Below are 21,123 nucleotides of genomic sequence, written 5' to 3' on the forward strand. Positions count from 1 at the left end.
GGTTTTCAACAAGGCCATTGGTTTGTGGATGATAGGCTGATGATGTCAAATGCCTTATTCCACACAGTTCCAGCAATCTTTCCATTAATCTAGAAGTGAACTGGGTTCCCAAATCCGATACTAGCTCTTTAGGGTAACCTGTTCTTCCCCATATTGAGAGCAGTGCATTGGCTATGGTTGTTGTCTCGATGTTTGTTAGGGCTACTGCCTCAGGATAACGAGTTGCGTAGTCAATCATAGTCAGGATATATCTGCATCCTCTCCTACTTGGTTTTGGAAGAGGACCGATGATATCTATGCCCACTCTAGAAAAAGGTTCCCCAATTAGTGGCATTGGAACTAATGGAGCCTTAAGTTTATCTCTCCCTGAGCTGATTCTCTGGCATGTGTCACAGGATTGACAAAACCTTTTAATTTGCTGGTACATGCCAGGCCAAAAGAAATTTTTAGTGATTCTTTGAGTGGTCCGTCTAATTCCTAAATGTCCCCCTTGTGGGCTGTCATGGGCTACCTCCATCAACTGTTCTCTATACTTTTGAGGTACCACAATCTGCGTATAGGAAGCGGACATCTCCGGGGCTTTTTGATTTAAAACTTCCCTGTACAAAACTCCATTTTTACTAATGAACCTGGTGGGCTTCTCTAAAGTTAAATCTTCCTCAGTGTTTTCGGCTTGCTCAAACAAAGGCTGCAATGTGTCATCAGACTTTTGCTCCCTCAGGATTTCTCTTTCCCCTTCAGTTTTATTTATCAAATCAGCCATTACAGAACTTGCCTCAGGATTTTCTTTTAAGTTCTGTTGTATAGGTAAACAGACAACTTCTTTATCAGATTTTTCCTCTTTACATTCACCCTCATTAAGAGTCTTTGTTAACTTTTTGACTTCTCTGGCAAGGTCATTACCAATTAGGCATTTATATGGAATATCAGAACTAATAGCAAAGTCCCATACTCCTTCCCACTTGCCATATTGAACAGGTAAAGAAACCACTTCGCTTGGGATCACGGGACCCAAACCTTTTAAATTAACTTGATAAGTAGGGTGTTGGCATTTTGATGGTACTAATTCAGGTCTAATGATACAGACTTCTGAACCTGTGTCCCTCCATCCTTGTATTTGGTTTCCATCAATGTTGATGTTTTCCAAATATTCATCTGATGTTTGATCTAACAAAACAAACAGACATTGCCTCTCCTTTTGAATTTCCTGAGGTAAATCTTTTTGAACCTTAGCTGGTTATTTAGTTATCTCTTTGGTTGGGACTTTCTTAACATAGAAAGAAGGTTTTTCTTTCTTTAAAAGACCACATTGGGACTTAAAATGTCCTGCCTTCCCACAGTGAAAGCATTGAATATTTCCCTCAGTTTTGGCAGGGTTCATTACACTAGCCATCCTCCAGGTGGTGTTTTCTATGGAAGCTCCTCTCCCTTGCTGTGCGCGCGTGAGGGAAAAAAATGGCTGTTTAAACTGTTTTTCTTTAAATCCTCCTTCTTCCCTTTTAAACCCTTCCTTCAATGTAATTAGCTGGTCCACCATCCCAGCTGCTTCATTAGCAGTCTGAGGCTTTCTATCTTGTACCAGCCATCGATAATCTGATGGAACTTGCTGGTATAGCTGCTCTAATTTTATTAAATCTTTCAGCTGCTGGAAGTCTTTTACCTCAGAATTTCTCAACCAACTCTCAAAATATTGTGCCTGTTTGGCAGCTAGTTGTAAGAAACTTTCATTTTTCTCTCTCCTCAGCGTTCTGAATTTTGTTCTATAAAATTCAGGAGTCAGCTGTAATCTCTGTTGTACCAGCTGTTTAAATATAGTGTAATTTCTGCGTTCTTCTTCCACCATTTTGCTATAGATCTCTAATAGCTTTCCACAAATCTGTGGCCTGAGGTAAATCATCCAATTTTCCTCAGCTATTTCCAGATCTTTACAACACCATTCAAACGAAATTAAAAACTGCTCCACATCATCCTCCTTGTTGTATTTAGGAAACCTCTTTAAGGCTGAATCAACAGGATTAATGATGGGAGTCCCTGGTTGTGCCTCCACAGAAGGCTGAGACAGTGTCAGCTTCTGTCTTTCCCATTCAATCTCCATCTTTCTCATCTCTATCTCTTTTTCCAATTTCATCTTCTCCATCTGTGCCTGTCTCTCTTTCTCTTTTTCCTGTGCTTCTAATTCTGATTTCCTCAACTCTAATTGATATTTCATCACTGCTTCTGACATGGTGGTCTGTTGTTCAGAATCTGAACTCTCTTCCTCTTGGTACACCTCTACCTCTCCTGCTCCTCTTTTCTGTTTTCTGGTGGCCATTGTCTACAACTTTTACCTCAGAAATTTTAATGAGCGATCTCAGGCACCAAATTAGGGAAGTTATACGTATCCCGCCGCTGCTCCACCAAAATTGTACAGAACTGAGGGTGACAGGGAATGGAATCCCTTTTGAATCCCTCCGCTTGCCACCAATATGTACAGAGGTGAGGTGCCTGACAGGAATGTATGACAGAGATGGAATCTTTTTGATCCCCCCCACACACACACAGATACCACCACTTAATAAAGATGTCTTATGAGAGATGATGTTAAATTGATTATTTATTTGACTATCTTCTTCGCTGCCACCAATGGAAGAGACGTCAGGCAGATGGCACTGGTTCTTTTAAGCTGTTTCTATTTGTTTTACTCCAGATGTTGTTGTTGCTTAACTTAATATAAGAGTATGACAGAGGCTTGATTTGAATAAAATCAAAACAAGTTTATTGCAGGTACAGAGCTTGATGGTTTCATATAACTTGTTAAAGGCACTTCGCTTAATGGTTACAAACGGATATGAGGTGGTCAAACTTTCAAAATATTTCTTTCTCTGGATTACACTAAACCCTGATCCTCCTGGATCCCCTGGGATTAACTTTCCCTAATCCACAGGCTCTATAAATGACCCTAAACAAGCCACCTAACTTGCCTAGTCTGGTCCAATTTGGATCTGACTCAAATCCTTCTATTTGAGCCAACCTGATTCTCCTCACAAGAATCAGATCCTCCACTGTGACTAGAAAATCACAGACTGCCTGGGTTTTTAAAACATTCCCCCTTTTCCTTTCCAAACGGCGGTTGGCTCCGCCCCTGTTGCTATGGTAACCTGCCTTAAGATGGCTACCTTCCCCTCAAATACTCACCATTTTAAACTTAGCCAAACCTGACTGTTCAAACAAAATCAAATACACATGTCATCTATAAACAAAATATAATTATACACTTCTTCACAGTCTTGTTCCTTGTTCCTCCTCCTATTAGTTTCAGTTCATGCTGCTGTCTTTTTGCGTAATAAAATATTTGCTTGCTCTAGAATAGATGGATATACAGTACACAGAGAAGGTGTTGCACACCACCTCAGAGCCAATGCTGAGTAGATTAATCAACTTGACAAGTTAAATGTTAATCCTCCTGGCCTGTTAATTTAGATACTCTGTTATCTCTCATCTATCAAATTTTAGTTTTAGAAAATGTTAACAGCGAGTTTAAAACTCTGTATGTTTGTTGCAAAATGATATTGTTTTTCCAGAAACTTGAATACCACCTTTACATACATTTGGGGGGGGGGGGGGTGGCACTTCCTTATCAAACCTAAACTTCACTGTTTGAACAACATAAGGTATAGGTTGTTGTATCACATTCTAGTATTTGTTATTTTTAAGCAATTTACAGTGCAAGTGTACTGAGAAGGAAGAGACACTTTCTTTTAGTAGAAACAAAGGTGAATGGTGTTGCAACCTGAAAAGTCAAAGTGCCTTAGTTTTGTTCAGGGAGAGCAGGAAGTATACCCTGTGCAAGAAGGAGCGACCCACGGTCTTGCCCTATGCTGCCCAAGGACATACATCTTGGAATTTGCCATCTGAGAAGTAGGAAAACAGAGAAGTTGAAAATAGAATCCATTCGCTCATTCTTAGATTTGTCTCTTCTCATTATATACAACAATTATCATATTCAAACAAGGGTCAAATATAATTCTTTCTCACTTAAATTTCATATGTAGTGTTTCTTCTCTTCCACATTTTTTTAGTCATTAACTTGAGAATAGTCAAGTAACACCCACATTCCTTCCCCCACATACTTCTCAGAACTGTTCTCTTTTTCAGTGTGTATCATACTGTTGGGCGCAACTAAAGAGAAAGTCTTCCTACTCTGTAGAATACAGTGCCTTTGTTCTTCCTGAAATTTCCTAAGTTCTCTAAGGTTCAGGCTCCCTTGCTTTCCTGACCCTTCCTTCCTTGAGAATATATTCCCAGTTCTGTTTAGCCCTAGATATTAACAGCAACCAAGAAACAGGGTACAGAATGATGTCATGGTTCAGCAAACTTGCATTCTGCTCTGCCTAAAATATCTCGTGGGTGTACTGTGCACACATTGCTAGCCTTTCTGGCTAAACAGCAGTTTGTTCAACATACATGAGACTAATAAGCAATTCTTTGGAAATCCCCATGGCTAAAACTGCCTGCCTTATAAAGCAGATCATCAGTTTGAAACCCCTTCAGTAGAAACAAGTTTTGCTTTGAAGTAGCTTTTTGTATATACTTATAAAAGCCTTTGTTTCTAATCATAGGGGTTTTGCGCTGTTTATTAAAGCCTGGAGCCTATTGTTAGTTTTAGCTAGAGTAGACCCATTAATCAATTAGACTTATATAATCATTGACATTCCAAGTTACCACTGAATCAATGGGTCTGCTCCAATTAGGACTAACATGATTTAGGTCGAACTTAGCAGCAAACAATGGAGCACAGCTAATCAGCTATTGAGAAATCGTAGGAGTTGCCATTTACTACCTAGAGGGCTACATGAATCCCACCCTGCCATAGGACTCTCCCAAGAGATGCTCAGTTTATATGGCTGCCAGGCTAAAGAACAAGTGCTTTCAGTAGCTTGCATGCTTGGGTTTGAATGGAGCAGATATCCCCCAACTGCGGCCCTCCAGCTGTTTGGGTCTCCAATTCCCAGAAGCCCTAGCCAGCTTATTCAATGGTCAGGGATTCTGGGATTGGGAGGCCCAAACAACTGGAAGGCCACAGGTTAGGTGTGCCTGGTGTGGCAGAACGTAAGCATCCTCTGTTGTCCTTCTTTCTGCTTAGGATATAAAGCAATACAATATTTGCAGGCATAAAGGACAACAAGATTATCCAGACTAATCCTCTTTGAGAACAATGAGGAATCAGTCCCATATACCCTCCAAGTCAGTTCAAGGATTCTATTATGCAGAGCACTTTTGTTGCACCTAAGCCTGAACAAAAACCACTTGGCCAGCAACTGTATACATCTTCATCTGGGACTGTACTGCCCTTGCTTTATTTAACATCAATTTTCTACTTTTTTGGGAGAAATTTATCAGAAGTAATTACCACTGAATTACTTCCTAGAGCAGAGGGCCCATAATAAAACAGTGAAATAAATGGCTTGAAATTTGGAAGCGAGGAAGAATATTTGATGTTGTTGGCTTTGAGTATCTTGCAAACACATAAGAAAAAACTGACTCATTTGAGGCCCTTATCTTTACTGGACGAAATTTATTAAAACAGAAGTGGAAGCAAGTAAGAAAAACAGAAATGATTGACTTAAATTATTGCATATTATTCCATTTCTAACAATGGTAAAAATTATAAATACATAATTTGTAGTAAAAGCCAAAAAAAGGTATTTAGCACATTCTTTAGAGAACAACCAAAAGGTCTTAAAAACATAGGCTATAAAGAGGTGGGCAAGTGAATTTTTCCTCCATTGAAACTAAAAAGTGCATAACCAACATCATGGTGCTATTTCTATGGCAGACCTGTTTCTGTCGCCTGTGCAAAGCGGATCATTTATTACAGTACTAAAAAGCTGTTGAGGAGAAGGAAGAGAAGGAGAAAAAGAATGCATAGCACTCTGAAGTAGAGGTATCAAGAGGCTTGGCTTCTCAGGGCACTCAGGTCAGCATGTCCCAAAGGCAGCAGCAGCACAGGGCGGTCCAACAGGCAGTCAGGCAGGCACTTTCACCCGTGTCATCCCTTCGCCGCTCTTCCACAACATACACTGCGAAGAAGAAATATCTGTCAGAGGAACTGCATCCATTTTTTTCTCACACAGCCACGTTTGATCATTACAAGAAAGGGCCTGTGGCCGTCTGCTCTATAGAGTTATCTTTCCATGACAATTTGGATGCTGTCTTCATGTTTAGAAAGAACAGGTGGTGAAGTACGGTCAATGTTAATTCAGCAATTTTTGGGAACAGTGTTCCTTGGAAAGGAAGAATGCAGAGAAACCCATCCTTCTCATCTTTTGGCACAGGTGTAAATGAACTTTCTAAACACAACTATGTCAAGGTTTTCCTAATCCTACCCATCTCAGATATTACATACTTTTGCTAATGGAAATAAGACTGCTCCCCAATTTAAAAAAAATACATTAAAAGGTTAATTGAACTATAAGGGTATTGTTAAAACAGTTTCACTGAAAATGATGTTCATTAGCTGAAAATATATTAAAGATCAACTCAGGTGCTCATTGAGATATTATTACCATTATTATTATTATTACCCACCTTCTCATGGCTTGAGGTGGGATACAATACAGTCAAAACATAAAATATATACATCAAACACATGATATAAAGATCAAAATACAGCAAATCCCTGATGTTTATTTTGATGCTGTCTTCAGAGCACTTTTTTGGACCACTCTCCAAACAGCCTTTCTGGCCGTGAGCCTGTTTCAGCTTAATGGATTCAGTCAATGGCTGGACCAAAGCAGCCTGAAACTAATTGAACAGGTTTGTCTTGAAATCTATCTGGGCCTTCTTTTGTGTCTCCTTAGGCTAAATGAATACAGAAAGTCTAGCAAATACCATTTCTGTTTGCCTGCACACAGAAGACACATTGTTTATGTTAGACTCCAGCATCAGCTGTCTTGACAGCAGATCCATTTAACACTAGCTCTGCATCTTGGCTGGTATAGCCCTTGATGGCTTACAGTTACTCCAGGATAGCCTTCCCCATTCTGGTGGCCTCTAAATGGGATGTAAATGAGCCTATATGTCTTACTCCTACTATTCCTGTGAGCAACTTTACATATTGGCTTGTTGGAGTGTGCAATAACAAGAACGGCTTCAGCTGAGGCTTCATATAATACTAGCTTCTTGCCATGAGTGTGTCTACCCCTTCCCTTCCAGAGAGTATGGCAGACTGCCAATCTTACTCTAAGATTTGCACCTCAAGAGGTGGCTAGAAAACATCCAGGTAACTGACCTGTCTTTTCCAAAGCTGGGACAAATGGTGGGGTGGGTTTGGCATCTACATGATGAAGGCATCAAAGAGCTTTAGTCTCGCAAGACCAAGAAGTCACCAACTCTCACTGCTTCAGGCTGGCCCTTTTTGCTATGATGCACATAGGCTATGCAGGGAGTACTGGACACTATTATCTGAAGGGTTTTTTGCCAGGCATGTACACACACACACACACACCCTGCCCTTTCTTTAAAAGGCAGATTGGAGGGATAACAGAAAAAGCTTCCATGGGGAGGCCAATTTAAAATGGAAGATAATGAATGGGGGAAGGATCAAAGAGGCCAGTGGACCTGCTGTCCCCAGTACTCCACCCATTAGATAAGAAAAATGTATGCTGACGAAACACAATCATTTTATTCCATGCAATATCTAGTTTGACACTCAGACCTAACTTGGAGGGTTGTTTTAGCCAGCAAAACTAAAAAAAAAATGGGACAGAATCCTGTAGGCTTATACAACAGTATGATATGATTTCAAAAAGAGGGAGAGCATCCCTTCCATGGATCCCCAAACAATGAAGGTATCTTGATCCCAATAGACAGGGGGCTGGCAGAGCCTAGAAATGCTGGCTAGGGGATTCTGGGTGTTTTTACATGATTACAAAAGTGGCATCCTTGTCTACTGTTTTATAAGTTGTTTGGTGTCTTGCATTTTTGCAAGTGAAAAATAATACATCAAGTTTACAAGACTTGTACAAGGCAGTGCTCCTTTAACATTCTCCAACTGGCATGTTTCCAGAGTAAGCAAGCATATCAAAGACTAATGCAGTCTCTTTTGGTCCCTTGGGAATGGGATGGGTGTGGACCAGGAGTTAAAAAGAGCATACAAGACTGATCCCTGACACAATTAGATACCATACTGCTTAGAAACAAGTGACTGAAAGAGAGTAATATGCTAGGTGGGCCTGCAGCACTGCATTGTAGGAGGAAATGGGTGGGTGCAAGGAACATTGAGGAGATGCAAGCATCCAGGTAGATGATGAGAACAGCTGCCACGCCGTTGACCAGGGGTGCGCTGCCTGAAGAAGCCTCCATTTTCTGTGGAGGCCCTTTGGTAAGATCTGTCCGACATTTGGCCTTGGTTAACACAAGAGTAGAGAACTGGCAATTCTTGCTCCTTCTCTGATCAAAATGACTATCTGCCCAAAGACAATCTTCACACTTCAAAGTAATCCTCTCTAAACTATAAATCCCAGGATTCCATATGATGTTGCCATAGCAGTTAAAGTGCTCTAACTGTAAAATGTGAAAGGGCTCCTGTTGTGAAGGTGTCTTGCTTCACTTGGACCTCAACTGTCCCTGCAAGTTGCCACACTATGCAACAGCCAAGCAGATGCAAACAGTATATCTTTCAACTATACAACACAGTTTATGATCTGAAAGGGTAATGAACAGCTCATGTTTTATTGCAAGTGAATCAGGAAGCACATGTGATCTAAGCTAAAAGATGGTGGGAAATCTGTAATTCCATCTCTGGCCGTTTTCTGGTCTTGTCCACAGTTGTTTGGGGCAGAGAGAAGGTAGAGGGGAGAAGCAGATGGAGTGGGATTTATTTTCAGCCTACACTTTTCCCATTCTAAAACAATATTTGTTTTCTCCATGGCATTTTTGAGCCAAGTGTCCAGGCAGACACACTTGAGAGATCAAAACTTCTCAGGCCATCTATTCAGGAATCCATGAGATATAGGCTACAATAAATCTGTTGAATCAGTTAAATTTATCTACCTGTTGATTCACCATTCAACAATCTATTGAAGATTCCAGCCCAATAGCATGTTCCAAATAAGGTCCCTTGCCCACAATATGATCATGGAAGGGAAAGATATCATTAACAACATCAGCCAACACAAAGGAAGTTGGCAGAACAACTGGGGTCACTGCATGCTGGCAAGATAGATCACCAATGTCATCTCTCTCCCTCCAAGTAATCATTGTTGAAAGGAGCTCTTCCTGCACATATATCCCATCATGTTACCAAATTAGAGAAAGATAAAATAAATTTAACAAACCATAAATGCACTAAGTTGTTTAAAAGGCGTAACACACACACATACAAAGACTGAAAAGCAGACTTATGCAAGATGACTGCTGTCAGTAGAACCCACAACACACATTCCTTGCAACTTCTATTTTTGCCTGCTGGAAACTCTACACTTACTTCACCCCAGAAATAAACATACTGAGTAGGCATGCGCGCAACACTGTTCCCGGAGTTGATAGCAAAGGTAATGTGAGCCTGTGCCAATACCTTTTGTAAGAAGATCTGTACCTTGCATGTTCCAAAACATCTTGAGAGAAAGGTTTCCCTTTTGCACGCTTTTTCCAGTTATATCTCTCTAACAACTGTAACTTGTGCAAGAATCTTCTTGGTTCGTGTAAAATTTCTTACCCAATGTCAACATCTGGCCTTTAAAAAAAACAACAACATAATAGCCCACTCACTGGACTATAAGCTTCAATGGTTTCCTTCAAGGTTTCTCAAGGAAAGGAAGAAAGCAAGAAGCAAGGAGAAAGGAGAAAGGACAGTGGCTTGGCTGATTGCAGTAGAGATAGTGTAACAGGGATCTTACCAAAACCAATAGTTTTTTAATAACTGCCTTCTGGTGCTTGCTATATTTTGCGTGGAAGTCACTGTTATCTTCTAAGTAAAATAAAATGGCAGCTAATTTAAGGCCAAACTATGAGGATCAGATCCAGATCTCAGAACAAGTCTAACTACCTGATTTTGGATGGTCACCTACCTGGCACAAAGAAAATACTGGGTTGCTGGGTGAGCCAGCAAACAAAGATTGTCATGCTCTTTATCTAATACTGGTTGGTTGTCTAGCCCTGTTAAAATATTGAGATGAATGTGTTGCAGCAGCCAATTGGGTTCCAAACTCTCAACCCCTTCTGCGGAAGTTGCACCCTCGTCCAAGGAGAATAACTCCAAAACAAAACTGTTCTTTGGTAAAGAAAGATTTATATAAACAAAACATACAAAACAGTCCTTTGCTTTTATCAGCAGCAAAAACAAAGCTTTCTTATCTTCAAGCTTTAACCTCTGTGGTCTCTGGACTCTCCGTCTTCAAACCTCTCTTCGGTTTCACTTCAGTAGCTCTTCAGCAGCAATAACATCTTTGCCACCATCACAGCACACACTACAACACTGCACTTTACAACACCATCACAACACTTTAACAACACTACTATAACACACAACGCACTAACAACACTAACACAAGACTTACTCAGACTCTATTAATAGCCCTCAATCTAAAGCAGGTGTCTTAATTGCTGCTGATCAAACACAGATGGGACATGATTCCTGCAAACACTTATTCATTTTCACTTAAGAAATGACCCAAATAATATAAAACTCTGACAGAATGTGTGACTGGTAAGCACAAGGATGCATGTACCAACTCCACTCCATATGCTGTCCCTGTCAAAATCAATCCCAACATCCCCCATGTCTTTAGCTTTTTCTTTGGTCGAAAATCACTGCAATTTCGCAGTGGATTCAAATCTGTTTCTGACTCAGCTACTAGCACAACTTATCGACATTTAATAATTCTGCTTAGAGTTTGTGGAATTGAATCCCACAAAAACAGAAGTTCAGCTCACAACTTTCCCATCACATCATTATCACCACTGCCATTTGTGTTGGCTTTCCTTCTAGACCATGTCCATGGCAAAAACAATTACTGCGAATAGTGGGAAGATCTTTTCTCTGAAGGAAACAGCATGCATTGATTCCAGTTTTTGCCAGTCATGAGAATCTTTCTCCAAGACAACACTGACATTCACAGGCCTGACAGGCTTTCCAGTGTTTCCTGAGGCCACAAATTGGTCTCTGTGAACACACTGTGCTGTCTTTCCCCTCCCTCTCTGAGCAGCAGGAGAACAACTTACACAGAGGGATATTTCCAACTGCTTATTCTTTGGAAGCCAACTGCCTATAATTTTTCAAATTAAAAAGAGTCACCTGCATCTGAAGTACCGCCACCTTGGGATCTTGTTATCCTATGTACTGCAGGTCAAAAGGGAGTGCTACTTTATCATCTATGGGTGTGGACATTATTGGCAAGTACCAGTCCGTACAATAAGCACAGGTTAATTTGAAAAGGAAATGCATTACCTTTGTCTTACTACAGAGGTCCTTATCTTGGGTACCCACACAGTTTCTGCTTGTACAGATAATTAGTTAATGATTAACTTTAGGGGGAAAATGGATTGTTGAGGTCTTTAAACTCTGAATTATGAAAAGTAACTTTAATGCATATAGGAAGATGATCACCTTAAATAAACATAGGGAGCAAGCCACTATGCTGCTTGTCCACAACGAGGAGGAACCATTTATCCAAAAACCTTATCCGCTCTGTGGGCCAGTCTCAATAGCGGACTTGCATGAACATCTGCTTCACCATGTACAGTAGCCAGAGCTTAGGAATTTTTTCTTTTTCTTTTTTGAGTAACAACTCCCAGAATCCTGCTGATTGCCATCAAGGTACCTCATTCAATAGACAACTAATGCACAGTAGCTTTCCTACTCAAGGGATGTGCACTATTTGTGTGAATATTGATCATACAAGTGGTATAAAATATTTTAAATAAATACAATTAACAAGCAGCCAGTGTCAGGACCTTATCATGGGGCTTTCCTGTAATTTGGCCCACAGCACTGCTTTGTTCAACTGTACTCATTGATGGGCAAGCACCCCCAAGAGTGCAAAGTCTTTGATTTCCAGGGTATTTTAGGGGTTGAAAGCTACTAATGCTTTGGAGCTTACTGGCAAGCAGACATTATCGGTGGCTTTGAAACAAATCTCCCTTCAAACTCCAAGACAGTTTGGTTTTGTTTAAGATGGATATACAAAGCAAAATAAAAATACCAACTCAAACAGTCTTAAAACATAGCAAGATTTCATGCACTATATAAAAGCCATTCTACAGAATCAAAAGGCTTGGGTGGGGGAGAAGAAGTATCTGTGACCCCCCTGATTTGAACTGGAATTTCTTAGTCTACACTTCCATATAATCCAAAGCAGATAATGTGGATTTTATACAGCTGTGTAGAAGGAGCCTGTGCCTGTAGCCAAAAGGGCAACAAATAGGAACCAGACAGACCTCTTCTGTAATTGGTAAAAGACTGCAAAAAGGCCAACTCTTTAGTAGCCTTCTTTCTGAATTCAAAAGATAGGGAGATCTTCATAAGGCCTTCTACTAAAATTCTGGAAAAGCTGACATAGAACTAGGATGGCCTTGCTCCTAAGCAGTGAAGCAGTTTAATGGCAACGCACTGTAGGAGCAGCATGCTTTGGTTGTAATCTTCAGTCCTATTCAATAATCTACTTGCTGTTTTTGAACTATAATTCTGTCTTCAATGACAAATCCAAGTAAAGCACATAGTCTAAGTTGGTAGCCACCAAACCAGGGATCATTGAGATGAGGCTATCTCCGTCTATGTGGGGTAGCAGTTGGTGTATTTTACTTAAATGTATACAGAAAAGCAAGTTTAAGTATATGGTCAGAGCCGGCCCTAGATATTTTTCAAGTGTAGGCGAACAGAATTTTGGTGCCCCCCCCCCCAAACCAATCACTGAAAAATAAAAGTGTTGGATGAGCGAAAATGTTGGATAATAAGGAAAGATAAAGGAAAAGCCTATTAAACATCAAATTACATTATGATTTTACAAATTAAGCACCAAAACATCATGTTTTACAACAAATCAATAGAAAAAGCAGTTCAATACATGGTAATGTTATGTAGGAATTACTATATTTGCGAATTTAGCACTAAACATTGAACAAGGATATAGGGCAGTGTGGACTTAGATAACCCAGATAGCCCTCAGTATTAAAAAAAAACACTCTAAAATCAGGACAATAAATAAAGAACAACACTCTGAAAACAGAAGAAATCCAGACAGTAAACAATCAGGGACAGCTAACTCCTCCCAAAAAAAGATTCTCCCAGGCAAGAAGCCAGGCCTTGAAGCCACAGGGGCATTAAATGCTAATCAAGGTGATTAATTACAACATTCACACCTGCTTCAAAGAAAAGTTCTTTCTCCCACCCTGGACCTTCTACAGATATATAAACCCCACATACCTAGCTTCCAAGTTCCCACAGACCTCACAATTTCTTTTTTTTTTAAATAATTTTTATTAAGTATTTTTGCATACAGGTTTAAAATAGTGGGGTTCCAAAATGGGAGAGGGAAGTAGGGGGTAGGGAGGAGGGGGTGGGGCTGGGAGAGAGGTTATAGAAGAGGGGGGAGGAAAAAGGGGAAAGGAGGAGAAACAAAAGCAAAGGAGGTGGGTTTTAGGAGGGTGGGAGGGGGGAGGGGGCTAGAGAGAGGCCCGGGAGAGTCGGTTGAGTCTTTGGATGTCAGAGAGTAGTCCCCTTGTGGTGTCGGCTAGTCCATGGGTAACTGTCCATTTGGGTGGGGGGGGGGGGTCCGTTTGCCTCCTGAAGCGACATGTTGTGTTGCTAGATTTGTATATTTCTGGTTGTTCTTGTGGAATTTCTTTGAGGTATGTCAGTCTTTTCCTTATGTATTCTTCAAATATTGACCAGTCGGTTTCTTTTATTGGTTGTCCATGGTGTTTCTTCATCAGGAAGGTTAGTCTGTCCATGGTCTTTATTTCCCATACTTTTAATAGCCATTGATTGATTGAAGGGATCTGGTTTGTTCTCCATAATTTGGCGAAGGCAATCCTGGCTCCTATAACCAGATAGTTTAGAATTTTTTCCTCATCTGTGTTCAATTTCAAATTTTTAAGGCCCAATAGGTATAGTTCTGGTCTCATATGTAGTTTCTTTCCCATTATTTTTACACATTCTTCATGGATTTTTTTCCAGTACCTCTTTGTTTCGGGACAGGACCACCACATGTGGTAGAAACTGCCCTCATTCACCTGGCACTTCCAACATTTTATTTGAATATTTTTGTTGTAATGGCTTTTTTTTTTGGAGTGATGTACCATCTATAAATCATTTTGTATTAATTTTCTTTTAAGTCGGTTGCATATGTGTGTTTTATATTTTTCTTCCAGATTGATTCCCATTCCTCATATCTTATAGGCCTTCCTATGTCTTTGGACCATTGCACCATGCTTCCCTTAATTTGTTCTTCCTCGGTATTCCACTCCAAGAGTTTCTTATATATCTTTGTAATTAATTTGTTTTCAGACTCTAGAATTTTGTCCCATTCCAAGTCTTTCTTCATGAAGCCATCTTGTTTATCCTTAATATATTCTTCCTTTAGTTGCCTGTAGTGGATCCATGATAAGTGACCGAATGATTTCAATACTTCTTCTTGTGATTTTAGTACGTATTCATTTTCTTGACTTGTGAGGACATCTCTGTATGTGGGCCAGTTTATGTTGCTTTGGATACTCTTCTGAGTTATTGCTAGTGGCGATAGCCACATTGGAGTTTTGGTGAACATTCTTATTTTATATTTCTCCCATATGTTGTTTAGTGAAGTTCTTATTATATGGTTTCTGAATATTTTCTTATTGTTTTTGTCTGCTTTGTGCCATATATATAAATGCCAGTCGGCTTTTAGGTCGAAACCTTCTAGATTTAAGATTTTCTTGTTCCTTAGAAATAGCCAATCTTTGATCCAAGTTAAGGCACAAGATTCGTAGACCTCACGATTTCTGAAGGCCCCGAAGGTGGGCTCCCGTGGTGCAAAGGTGGGTCTGCGCCGGCCGGAAAGCCCAGCACGGGCACTGGGAGGCCCAGTGTGGCTACAGGAAGGCCCAAAAGAGAAGAAGGTGGAGAGTGGTGCCCTCCTCCCAGGACGATGGCGCCCCTGGGACGATGGCGCCACAGGCAAGTGCCTAGTTCGCCTTATGGTTGGACCGCCTCTGTATATGGTGTAGTAACTGGCATGGCACCCTTAGGAATGGACTCAATTATTTTGTTTTCAAGGTTTTGGAAGCATTGCTTTCCATTTGATTGTCACATCATGGGTTAAATTGTTTTAGAAATGGGTCCACCTGAAAATTCATATTTTTATATGCATGACTGCTTATGCATATGAATGGGAAAAGATATTAAAGGATCTATAGCAAAGGTAAAGGTTTTCTCCTGACATTAAGTCTAGTTGAGTCCGACTCTGGGGGTTGGTGCTCATCTCCATTTCTAAGTCAAAGAGCCGGCATTGACCGTAGACATCTCCAAGGTCATGTGGATGGCATGACTACATGGAGCGCCATTACCTTCCAGCCGGAGCGGTACCTATTGATCTACTCACATTAGCATGTTTTCTAACTGCTAGGTTGGCATATCAGAGGTATATTAATTTCCTGAGGTATGCACATTTAATTGAATCATTGAATAGAATAACAGAGTTGGAAGAGACCGCATGGGCCATCTAGTCTTGCAGGAAAAACACATTTAAAGCACTCCCAAAAGATCGCCATCCCGCCTCCTCTCCTTCAAGAAACAACTATAAATTTACTTTGATATGATAGCTTATGGAGAGAATAGTTCACTATCAATCCCACCTTGTCTGACAATGTTGACAATGATTACCCTAACTTATTGAAGAGCTATATTTTAGAGATATTTTAACTATTTATTTATGATGCTTGACTGATTTATATCTTTTAGCCAAGGTGTTTAATTTGTTTTAATTGTCTCTTTTAATGTTGTGTTCTGTTATTGGCCATGGCATTGAATATTTGCCATTTTTCGCCTTTGGAAACTGCTCTGAGTCCCTTCGGGGAGAGAGGGTAGGTTAAAAATAATAATTATTATTGTTGTTATTGTTATTATTATTATTATTATATGAGGAATCTGGACCTTTTAACCTGATTGTGTGAATAAACAGTAGAGTCTCACTTATCCAACACTCACTTATCCAACGTTCTGGATTATCCAACGCATTTTTGTAGTCCATGATTTCAAAACATTGTGATATTTTGGTGCTAAATTCGTAAATACAGTAATTACAACATAGCATTACTGTGTATTGAACTACTTTTTCTGTCAAATGTGTTGTAAAACATGATGTTTTGGTGCTTAATTTGTAAAATCATAACCTCATTTGATGTTTAATAGGCTTTTCCTTAATCCCTCCTTATTATCCAACATATTCACTTATCCAATGTTCTGCCAGCCCGTTTATGTTGGATAAGTGAGACTCTACTGTATTTATTTCAGTCAATGATCAGCAATCTTGTGTGAATATATTTTTCCACATTAATCGATTCTTGCTGATAAAGGTAAGTGGTCTTATACTATAAATATGTGCATGCATGTACATTGGACAATCCATGGTTTTTTAACCATAAATCTCTTTCCTTATCATGACAGATGCAATTGGTCCCCACCCTGACAATTGCTGGCATCCTGGTAAGGGAAGTAGAAGCCAGAATTTCCCAGATTAATGATAACAGGCACTGCCAGATAACTGCTGCACCTATTATCATTAATCTGGGAAGTTCTGGCTTCTACTTCCCTTACCAGGACGCCAGCAATTGTCAGGATGGGGACCAATTGTATCTATCATGAATAAGGAAAGTTCTGAATGCTTTATTGGTCCTGAGAAGAAAGGGATGAGTGGTGACATATCTAGGTATTTTCTCAAAACTGGATCTGCTGCTAGGATGTCATCTGCAGGGGGCTTGTAAGGACCTCCAGAGATCTCTGCAGGTGCCTTTCACAGCATGTCCAGCTACAAGAAAATAGCAGGATACATGCTCACTCATTCCCCGTCCAACAACATAAAAACGACTGTGGTGGGGAAACTGCACTACTTAGAAGGCAAGTCATATACTTCTCCAGATGCAGGATCTCTGCCAATGTATATAATAATAATAATAATAATAATAATAATAATAATAATAATATTATTTTTTATCCCACCACCATCTCCTCGAAGGGACTCGGGGTGGCTTACAACAGGGGCAAGCCCAAACAACAACATAACTTAACATACAACAAAATTTAAAAACAGTAATTTAAAACATATCAGTAAAATAACAATAAATATAACAATACCTTTAACCTGAGCCACATCGCTACATGCAACAAATTATTACACAGCACCAGGAGGGTCCGTAGATAAAATCAAAATAAGTAGGGAGAGAACGAGGGAAATGGTTCCATTAAAGTACTGAAGCATATAGAGTGAGGAGTAATGATAAAGTGCACAATAGATTTGTAAACAGATTACATATCTGATAGGCTTGTTTATTCAAAAATGCTCCGGAACATCCAAGTTTTCAGTTCTCAGCAAAAGATGGGCAAGGAAGGAGCCTGCCTGATCTCCCTGGGAAGAGAGTTCCAGAGCTTGGGGGGGGGGGGGTCACCACCGAGAAGGCCCTCTCCCTCATCCCCACCAACCACATTTGAGACAGAGGTGGGAGCGAGAGAAGGGCCTCTCCAGATGATGTTAAGATCTGTGTAGGTTAGTAGGGGAGGAGGCGATCGCGGAGATAGGCAGGTCCTGAACTGTTTAAGGCTTTACAGGTAATAACCTGCACCTTGAATTGGGCCCGGAATCATATCGGAGCTGCTTGAACAAGAGGGTTGACCGCTTTATGTAGCTTGCTCCGATTATTAATCTGGCTGCTGATCTTTGTATCAACTGTAGTTTCCGAGCCGTCTTCAAAAGCAGCCCCACGTAGAGTGCAGGACCCCCAAGCTGTAAATTTTAAAACCCTCTAATTTTAAACCCTATTATGAAAATTTACCTGAGGTGAGGTACTACGTGGCAAATCAAGATTCATAAAGGCAACCATCTCAGTCTAATGTTGGACTTTCCCCACTACCTAGAACAATGACAAGCAAAGGAGAAGGGAGCAAAGTCCACTATTGCTTTAGCACTATATGCAGAAATACAAGACTGCCTGTTCATGACTAGGGAAACTGTTCTGGCTACTCTTTTGAAGCACTACGTCCAAATAATCTGAATTCTCCTGCCCAGAGCTAGCTCATTGCTTATTGTTTCATAGCAGAATTTGAAACTGAAAGTGATATGAAAGGACAGCAGGGCTCTGTGTCCTGACTAATGTGAGATCACACTGTCATTCACATATGCAGATCAACACCTGATGCTGCAATCATCAAGGAGTGAATGTGGACAAATATAGGACAAGTTAAGTAATATACCAGAGCCGACATGGCATAGTTGTTTGAGTGCTGGGCTACAGCTTCGGAGATCAGGACTGAAATCCTGTCCCCCTGGATGATCTTGGGTAAATCCCACCCTCTCATACTCAGAGAAAGGAAAAGACAAATTCCTGAACAAAATTTGCCAGGATAGATTCTCCTTAGGGTTGTCATAAATCAGAAACACACAGCTGCACCAAAGTTTTACAGAACTGATGCCTCTGGGCTTTTCACCTCCTAGAATTCTGTATTTGTCTGCCATGGAAAGCAATGATCATGCAGTGGCAAGAAACCTGCCATCCAGGGTTTTCATTCTTCTATTTTAAAGAGTCAGATTATGTTTATGGCCAAAAGATCCAGACACAAAGCTTTGATAGCACAGCTTCGTTTAAAATTGGACTGCTCTATGGTGGGATATCGTTTTTAGTCATGTAGCATAGAGACATCTCAGTCCACAATTAAGGGGCTTTAAGGCTGTGCACAAACATATCCCAGAAGGGAAGCCACCCACAAACCTCCTGCATAGTTCTCCAGTCAGTCTATTATGTCAGCAGTACTGAATGATCACATTCCATGGCACTTTATTCCTGCACTGTTTGGTCAGGCATTTCAGTGTTATCGAAATAATGCCGCCAAGTGATTCTTGTCCAGAGATAAATCTAAAAGGAAGGCAATTATGATTACTGACACCTAGGGTGCAATTAAGGGTATTTGGACCATAATAAAATGTTGTTGTCGTTGATTACTATGCCCTTAATTACATTGTGCTAAAAAGTCCCTCTTCAACATGTGACATTCTTGATTTTGACTGAAAAGAAGATAGAAGAAAGTGATGAAGGAAGTAATGATAAACGTTATTAATGCAAACACTCAGGAATAGAGATTACAGATTAAGAAAGCCGAGTATTAAAAGGAAACTTTAGGAGGGAATCAGACATACAATCAAACAAACAGATAAAAGACATTAAGAGCTGTTGATCAAAGAAGGTTATGGGTATGGATCCATCAAGATGGATAAGGCAAACTAGAAAGTAGGCTTAAACGTTTTTGTGCTGGGAGCTGTCTCTCCAGGGACTAAAAGAAGGCCTTCATATGTTCTGTGCACAAAGAAGTGATTTGGGCTGAAGAAGAGGAGAGACTCAGGTGTGAACGGGAGTTTATGGAGATTTTTTGCCACAGTCAAGGCACAAGATTAGAAGAAGATTAGAAGAATGGCTGGATGTTGGCCATGTGCTACTTGAAGGCAGTGATTGGCAACTGAGTATAGGAAGCAAAGGCAAGGGGATGGATGAGAAATGGTTCACAGGATTATCACATCTTCAAAAAATAAAGAATGAATGACTTGCAACTCAGCCTTGAATAGAGGCTGAATCTGAAAGGAGTGAGGAAACACCCAAGAATATATTTCAGACAGGTGTTTAGAGTTATCATTGAATACAATGTTCTGAGATACAGAGACCTGTAAACTAAACATAACATGAGCATCATTTCACTATAATTTAAGTCAGTGGCTCTGAACCTTTGACTCTCCAGATGTTTTGGACCCCAACTCTCAGAATCCCTGACACTACTGAAGAATTCTTGAAGCAGCAGTCCAAAACATCTGGAAGGACAATGGTTTAGAATAACTGATTGAAATGATCTCGGCAAGACACACTAATGATTTTGAAATAGAAAGTGACTATCTATCAATTAATATAAATTATATATATAAATTAAAAAATGGCTGTGAACAGTGAGAGAGGAGATACATAACCCAAACAGAAATCTCATAATCCGTCAAGGGACTAGGAGAACATAAAAGCATAGCAAGTCTGAGGAGTGCCTTCTCATGTTATTAGGCCTCTTTCATTAGAGTGCTTGGGAGCTTGCTCAGTTCTATAACAGAAGGAAATGCACTAAATCAAACAGAGTTCCATGTACACACGCACTCCATATATATATGTATATGTATGTATATATTTTACCTGTATTTTTGGGTCCATCTGCATAGACTGGTCCTGGAGGAGGAGGAGCATTCTGCCATCCATACTGTGGGTAGCCTTGGTAGCCTGGCCCTGGCGGCCCCGGAGGCCCTGGAGGCCCCGGTGGGTAGCCAGGGTAGGGGCCGGGACCCGGTGGTCCACCTGGTTGCTGAGTATAAGGTGGATACGGGGCAGCTGGATGCGGGCCAGAATACGGCGGAGGATTTTCGTAGTCCATGTAGGATGTGAAGTGTTACCTAAGAATACAGAAATAGGTTTTATTTGGAGTTTTTGTTATTTCAGCCATAAACCAAAAAAATGCATTATTAATCATTTATATACCACATTTTTTATGTTTACTGCTTAACTTTGATCCCTCTTGGAGCTGTCTGAGTGCAAACTGCTGGGTGACAAATTACAGGACACCCTCTAAAAGGAAGATTGCCCAGTGCAAAGTAAGACAAACAGCCTCTCGACTTGAAGTCCTATAAAAAACTGTATTGCCCCAAAGGAGGAGCCAAAGCCAAGTCACTAAATATGGAGCCTAAGTTGAACAGGTCATAATTTAAATCTGATATATATTTTCTGTGCATACAAAATATTAAACTGTCCATCACTCTGTGCTTAACAGACTGCAAATGTACATATGAGAATCAGGGGAATCCATCCCCTCCTATCACGCTACCGTCATATAATAATCATAAGCTACACACATGTTCATGTACATATTATCCCATT

The 21,123-nt window shown here is 40.3% G+C and overlaps 1 protein-coding gene across 1 annotated transcript in view; it reads right to left on the reverse strand.

Annotated features, from left to right (window-relative positions):
- Nucleotides 1-5,534: 5,534 nt before the first annotated feature.
- The window catches only part of cystm1 (cysteine rich transmembrane module containing 1), a 39,432-nt gene continuing 23,843 nt past the window's right edge, over nt 5,535-21,123 (reverse strand). Inside the window, exons 2-3 of the mRNA XM_062977884.1 lie at nt 20,389-20,642; nt 5,535-6,059 (exon numbers count right to left, since the gene is read on the reverse strand). Of these exons, the coding sequence (XP_062833954.1) occupies nt 5,953-6,059; nt 20,389-20,623 (342 nt within the window). The 5' untranslated portion in view covers nt 20,624-20,642 and the 3' untranslated portion in view covers nt 5,535-5,952. The remainder of the gene's footprint in view (nt 6,060-20,388; nt 20,643-21,123) is intronic.

The sequence above is a fragment of the Anolis carolinensis genome, chromosome 4, assembly GCF_035594765.1.
Source record: "Anolis carolinensis isolate JA03-04 chromosome 4, rAnoCar3.1.pri, whole genome shotgun sequence".
Classification (NCBI taxonomy): domain Eukaryota; kingdom Metazoa; phylum Chordata; class Lepidosauria; order Squamata; family Dactyloidae; genus Anolis; species Anolis carolinensis.